Source organism: Ranitomeya variabilis, chromosome 2 (assembly GCF_051348905.1).
Source record: "Ranitomeya variabilis isolate aRanVar5 chromosome 2, aRanVar5.hap1, whole genome shotgun sequence".
Classification (NCBI taxonomy): Eukaryota; Metazoa; Chordata; class Amphibia; order Anura; family Dendrobatidae; genus Ranitomeya; species Ranitomeya variabilis.
The window spans coordinates 234,872,735-234,879,629 of NC_135233.1; the positions used below are offsets into that span (position 1 = coordinate 234,872,735).

General features: G+C 40.2%; 1 protein-coding gene across 1 annotated transcript; it reads right to left on the reverse strand.

Moving 5' to 3' along the window:
* Positions 1-3,237: 3,237 nt before the first annotated feature.
* On the reverse strand, positions 3,238-6,529 carry LOC143809284 (lysozyme C-1-like). The gene is made up of 4 exons (XM_077292386.1): positions 6,371-6,529; positions 4,128-4,286; positions 3,781-3,859; positions 3,238-3,409 (listed from the first exon to the last, which is right to left on the reverse strand). Exons 1-4 carry the CDS (start codon positions 6,501-6,503, stop codon positions 3,343-3,345), a joined length of 438 nt encoding a protein of 145 aa, XP_077148501.1. The 5' UTR covers positions 6,504-6,529; the 3' UTR covers positions 3,238-3,342.
* Between the last annotated feature and the right edge of the window lie 366 nt (positions 6,530-6,895).

Sequence of the window (6,895 nt, forward strand, 5' to 3'; positions counted from 1 at the left end):
ACCCCTCCTGGCATACATGGTGCCCAATCCTGGTATACATGTGCCCCCATCCATGTATACATGTCCCTCCATCCTGGTATATATGCCTCCCCATCCTGGTATACATTGCCCCCCTTCAGGTGTACATGACCTCATGATTCTCATTTGGTCTGACATGCACTGTGAGCTAGTATAGAAAAGTAGGAGACAAAAAAAGCGCAAATAGGGTCTTATCCCCAGGATTGCTTCTAATCAATTATGAGAGAACTGCTCACCTGGTGGTACACAGTAAAGGTGTGTAGTTTGTCAGCTGCTGCAGATCCACAGGTCGGCGCTGCGACCTCTTAGAGAAAAAAAAAAAGCTCACTTGGAGTTCACAAGTTCCCTTTATAAGTTTTATGTTTTACTAATTATTTTTTTGTTTAAAAAAATTGCTAGATTTTAGACAAATTATTAGAGTTGAGTGGATCGTTTCGTAGGACACAAGTCCATTTTCCCGAAAATTAATATTCAGATTCTAAAAATCCCTTGTTAGTTTTTCTTTTTTCCTCTGAGCTTTTCCCCATTTTTTAGAGTTGGATAAATCGATTGCTGATCTATCGACCAGGTCAATAGTCTTTGTCTCTGGCTGCTGAATGGGAGGCTTGCAAATCTCATGCCTTCCAGGCTTCCCAGCGCACCCAGGGCTGGTGCGTGGTCGTCATTTAGGTATGAAGGTTGAGATTTGCAAGCTTCCTGTCCAGCGGCCAGTGACTTCTGACCTGGCCGATGGATCAGAATCCAGAGAATTGATCCGGCCAACTCTAAAACTTAGGAAAAGTCCAGTGGAAAAAAGAGAAGCTAATTAGGAATTCTTAGAATCCAAATATACATTTTTGGATCCAAATATAAACTAAAAAAATGTAAAAAGTAAGTAAAGAATTACATAAATGTGCTTGCTTTCCTGAAGAACTAAAAAAGTAGCTCTGAGAGGGGACAGTCCCTGATGTAACCCCGTTGAGAAGGGTCCATGGGACGCTAGCAGATAAGATTTCTATTTTCCAGTCGGTAGGGAGACCCAGTAGGGAGTGCAATTCCAGATTTACAAATAACAGCCATCGTCCTCTTCCACTATGTAACTAATTGTAACCATTATTGTTTCTGACCAGTAATTATTTCTTTCTGATAATATTATATCCACAACATATAACTCCCAGGTGTAATTATATTTCCCAGAGGTATTTTACCCAGCAGACCTCAACTTCATCCCAAAGCCCGGCACCAAATGCACGGAAAATGAGCAGCGACAAAACGTTTCTAAGAAATGTGCAACTCCAATATTTAGGTCACAGGTATTATTATACTTTAGTATTGTTATACTTTGGATATTACCCCAGGACACCCACCACCACAGATTGTGGCCTCTTATCATGGATATGGTTTACCCAAGTAATACAAATACCTAAAATCAATATGTAGTCTGTGTAGGCCATAAAAAACTAATATGTGTCATGTGTTGGAGGTTTCACATGAGATTGATATGGTTCCCTGCAATGGTTGATCCTTTCCACTCTACAAGTAAGTGGCCACGCTTTATGCCGGACTCACCGCCACAGAGAAAATACAGTGCTAGTTGACTACTAGGTGAGGTACTGGCCAAAGGGCCTTAGTAGTACCTTAAAAGGTACACCAGGCCAATATGTTTTTGGTTAGTATAATGGAGGACCCATTTTAACATTTTCTATTACATGATCTTGAACATGAAAGGTTGATTACAGGGTGCCCTGGTGCGGGAATCTCTAGTTATAATACAGTAGTAGAGAGGAATCCAGCAGCAAGTGTTCAATTTTTCCTGAAACGCCAACACAGGTAAGTGAGGCATTTCAAGGTTCTTTCTACAATCAACATGTGTAATTTACTAATTGGGGTCCTTGAGGCCATGTGCACACATTCAGTATTTTTCGCGGTTTTTTTCGCGTTTTTTCGCTATAAAAACGTGATAAAAACGCGAAAAAAACGCTAACATATGCCTTCTATTATTTACAGTGCATTCCGCATTTTTTGTGCAAATGTTGCATTTTTTTCCGCGAAAAAATCGCATTGCAGAAAAAAAAGCAACATGTTCATTAAAAATGCGGAATTGCAGGGATTCTGCACACCTAGGAGTGCATTGATCTGCTTACTTCCCGCACGGGGCTGTGCACACCATGCGGGAAGTAAGCAGATTATATGCGGTTGGTACCCAGGGTGGAGGAGAGGAGACTCTCCTCCACGGACTGGGCACCATATAATTGGTCAAAAAAAAGAATTAAAATAAAAAATAGTCATATACTCACCTTCGATGGCCCCCGGAGTGTTCCCGCCTCTCACCGCTGCATGCTGCCGCTTCGGTTCCTATAGGTGGTGTGGTTCCGGACCTGCGATGACGTCGCTGTCTTGTGATTGGTCGCGAGACCGGTCATGTGACCGCTCACGTGACCGCGACGTCATCGAAGGTCCTGAACCACACCATCTAGGAACAGACGTCGCTGAGGATATCGGCTGTCTGCAGAGGGTGAGTATAACCATTTTTTTATTTTTTTTATTATTTTTAAACATTCTATCTTTTACTATAGTAAAAAGTTGGTCACACTTGTCAAACACTATGTTTGACAAGTGTGACCAACCTGTCAGTCAGTTTTCCAAGCGATGCTACAGATCACTTGGAAAACTTTAGCATTCTGCAAGCTAATTACGCTTGCAAAATGCTAAAAAAGACGTGAAAAAAACAGGAAAAAAACGCAAAAAAAAAAATGCGGATTTCTTGCTGAAAATTTCCAGTTTTCTTCAGGAAATTTCTGCAAGAAATCCTGACGTGTGCACATACCCTCAGTAGAACAAAGATAAACTTTGTGTAGTTGCTCTCTGTCCTGACTAGCAGATAAGGGTCAATAGCCCCTGAGAACCTCCTCATACCTGCCAGCATTCCTGGTGCTCTTTCTGATTAGTAGGCCCATCGTGATGGCATAGATATAAAAATATGTGTTGACTTATGTGTTACCCTGTAATGTCTTATCTTGTTTGTGCAAGTACTCTCTGAATGGTAAAGTGTTGCAGAATATGCTCGCGCTGTAGAAATAATTATTATCCTTAATTATTATTATTATACAAAAGGTTTTTCAGGCTGTAGCCATAGTTTCAGAATTTTCAGGACTTTGGACACCCTATGTAAGGTAATGACCTTGGTATTTTTGGCCAAGAAGATAAAAGAATAAGAGGTAAGACAACATATATACTCCCTTCAAAATCTTTATTCCCCCAGTTACTTTTAAATACAATTTGATCATATTTTAAAAGAACCTGTGGATTTTTTTAAGGCACCGCCATGGGGTTTTCATCTTCCCCTTATAAAGCACATCCACTGACAAAGCTGCTCACGTCCTTGTTTTTGCAGTAGCTGTTCCAAGCCACCCTGTAAAGAATTAAGAACAAATATTATGCTGCGTTTGGTGATGTCTTATATTAACCCTTAATTAACTTAATTGTTTTTTCAAATAGCAAGAAAATGTGACTGAATGTGAAAAAAATATTCATAGAACAATTGCTTCTTATAAAGTAACAAAAAAAAAAATCCCCAGAAATATTCTTCTATAACTAGTGTCTAGGGCCTGTGTCTAGTTTTTCTGCTACTCCTTATTTGAGTGAATGGGGTAAGCTGCAATATCATACTCATTCCCTAGATAAAAGCAGAGCTGTTTCTGTAAAAGAGGCAGATACTTTTTAATCCTGGACAACCCCTTTAAGGTTAATTTTCTGAAAAATGTTACATAAAAAGTTACTTACCAGGCTCCCATGCCATTTGGATCTCTGACAACTCTCTTGGCACATGTAATATCATCACTGATGTCATCATTCATCAAATCTTAAAGAAAATCACATTAGAAGTTATTTTAAAATATAAAGTATACTCTGCATCTCATTCAGTTCTTGTTTCGCAGAGGTTTTTAAGATTGTAAGAAAAATCCTCTTTAAGGGGGACTTTATTGTTAGCTGCTTATTGATAAATTATTTTCATTTATTTTCTTTAATCAAAAAATGAAATAAATTGTATATATATTTTTAGGAATGTTGCCCTTTCAGATATTCAGCATGTTAGATGCTACTTTTTAGTAGTTTCAGTTTTTACTCACTGGTACAGCTGATGCTACATGCAGACACAGCTCCGGATGTCTTTCCATCATTACACCACCAGTAGCTATTGATCTGAAAGATGCCATAGTCCCTGCTCCCGCCATTGTCATTCAGTGCGTTGGTGGTATAGCGGCTTTCATAGTAAGCCATGCACATCCCTTTAAAAAGAAAATTAATTCATAAAACCAGATAAAAAAGAGGCAACAATGATAAATACATGTACATCAAAGTTCTGACAAAATGCTGTTCTCATCAACAGGTGGAGGCTTCCAGCATTGCTTCCTTTGTAGACCTGTTGTGGTCAAATAAACGATAGCCATGTTGAAGACCACATGGTCTTTCCCATCAAAAGGAGCCATCCTTTTTATACTGTTTCATATCACGATATAGCCTCTCTCCCATCTTTTGAAGGAGATAAGGGTAGTGAGACCCATAACCTGGTTCCTCATCCAGAATCATATGTGCAGTTATCTATCCATAGGTTTATATCAAGGTATGCGTCATGGGAAAAATCTAAATGTGGGTCTTCTACTATTACTGTCGGGGTCTCCATCTGGTCCCACTCCCAGTGGCACTGGGTACTCAAGGACTTTGTGCTTGTTTGCCTCATATCCTATTTATAGCTAGCTATCGAAATAGGATACAGACAAATTCTTACCGCCTATTAAATAAGTCAATAACCCAACATGGTTGGGCCATTTCTTCCAAGAGCCTGATAACAAACACATAGTATGTGCATTGGAGCTGGCAACGTTTAAGCCCTCTCCTTCCAACCCCTTGTAGGAAAGAAGAGAGACATGACCCTTAGGTTTGGTCCCCTTCCTTGATACTGTTGCAATCTGGAAAATCGCAATGTCTGCAGTGGCAAAAAGAATTGTTTCAACCAGAGCTTTGACTGTCTCTGTAATGCCAACCTGAGCTGTCTAAATAGTGCCAACCTGAGTTTCTGCATTCTCTGTAGTGCTACCCTTAGCTTTGAGATGACTCTTTAATGTTGAGTAGAGCTTTGACTGACATTGGACATTACATATGGGCTGTCTCTGTTGTGCCAACCTAATCTATAGGCTGGCTTGATAGTGCTAACCTGAATTTCACCTATCTCTATGGCGCTACCTTGAGTTTCGGACCCTGTCCATGGTGCCATGCTGAGTTTAGGCTGTCTCAATATTGCCAGCGTGAGTTTAGGCTGCTCTACAGTGTCCACCAAAACTTCGGCTGTCTCTAGAGTGCAAACCTGTATTTTAAGAGACAGCTATGATGTCACCCTAAGCCTCAGTTGCCTCTATAGTGTCAACTTGAGCTTTGAACATACTCTTTGATGCAAACTAGAGCTTTGGCTGTCTCTATAGTGCTAACATCTTTGTGGTGTCAGTCTATACTGTGAAGTTTACATTTATCAGTCTCTATTGTGCCAGCCTAAGTTTTAGCTGTCCCTCTGTGCCAAACATGTTTTCAGTTGTTTCTATGGTTCCAGCCTGAACATTAGACTGACTCTGTGGTGCCAACCTAAACTATGGCCTACCTCTATGTTGCCATCCTGATCTTTTGTTGTCTCTATTGTGCCAGCCTAATATTTGGCTGTCTTTTGGAAGTCTTTATGGTGCCAACCTGATATTTGACTCTTTCTATGGTTCCAACCTGATCTTTGTCTGTCTCTATGGTGCCATCCTGATCTTTGACTCTTTCTATGGATCCAACCTGATATTTGCGTGTCTCTATGGTGCCATACTGATCTTTGAGCCTTTCTATGGTTCCAACCTGATCTTTGTCTGTCTCTATGGTGTCATTCTGATTTTTGACTCTTTCTATGGTTCGAACCTGATCTTTGTCTGTCTCTATGGTGCCATCCTGATCTTTGACTCTTTCTATGGTTCCAATCTGATCTTTGTCTGTCTCTATGGTGCCATCCTGATCTTTGACTCTTTCTATGGTGCCAACCTGACTTTTGTCTGTCTCTATGGTGCCATCCTGATCTTTGACTCTTTCTATGGTGCCAATTTGGTCTTTGTCTGTCTCTATGGTGCCATCCTGATCTTTGACTCTTTCTATGGTGCCAATTTGGTCTTTGTCTGTCTCTATGGTGCCATCCTGATCTTTGACTCTTTCTATGATGCCAACCTGATCTTTGGCTGTCTCTGTTGCATATGCTAGCTTGATGCTTTCTAAATATTTAACCTAGAGAACTACAATTAACATCACTACATAGACAGAGATAGGAAAGTTGAAGTGGGTTTATACATACAGTTGGCCAGGCTGTAGCCATAGTATCCATCGAGACCGGCATTCTTCAGGACCTTGGCCAGATCACATTTGGTGAATACCTTGGCATCACTGGCCACAAAGAATGTGAGGAAGACTAGACAGAAGACCTTCATTGTGTAGAGTGTTGGTTTGGTTAAAGGCTTCTTGAGGAGCAGTGGTTACCGGGCCTGGTAGGATTTATATATGGAGGGCTTGTTTACACCTTTAAGTAACCATTAACCAGAATTTTATAAATGTATAGATAATAGATGTTATTTACTATGGAAAATCTCCCAGCTGCTTTACTGTTTTTATCAAATTGGTAGTGCCCTCAGCTGGAAATAATGGCAAATCTGCACATCTATATATTGAAAAATATACAGAAAAAAGGGGATTAGGATGGGGAAAAATTAGCCCTGCTTAGGATCTTTTAGCCATAGTAAAAATGGAATAATGGCTTTAAAAGTGTTTATTTGCTACATGTTTCGGAGCTGTTCAAGCTCCTTCTTCAGACAAAACATGCATA

What these genes read in the sequence shown, in the direction of transcription:
- LOC143809284 (XM_077292386.1), bottom strand. Translation starts at nt 6,503, where the DNA reads ATGAAGGTCTTCTGTCTAGTCTTCCTCACATTCTTTGTGGCCAGTGAT. An exon ending in TGGCTACAGCCTGGCCAACT is followed by an intron (nt 4,287 to 6,370) that starts GTATGTATAAAC and finishes TTCTTTTTAAAG; the next exon opens with GGATGTGCATGGCTTACTAT. An exon ending in ATGTAGCATCAGCTGTACCA is followed by an intron (nt 3,860 to 4,127) that starts GTGAGTAAAAAC and finishes ATTTTCTTTAAG; the next exon opens with ATTTGATGAATGATGACATC.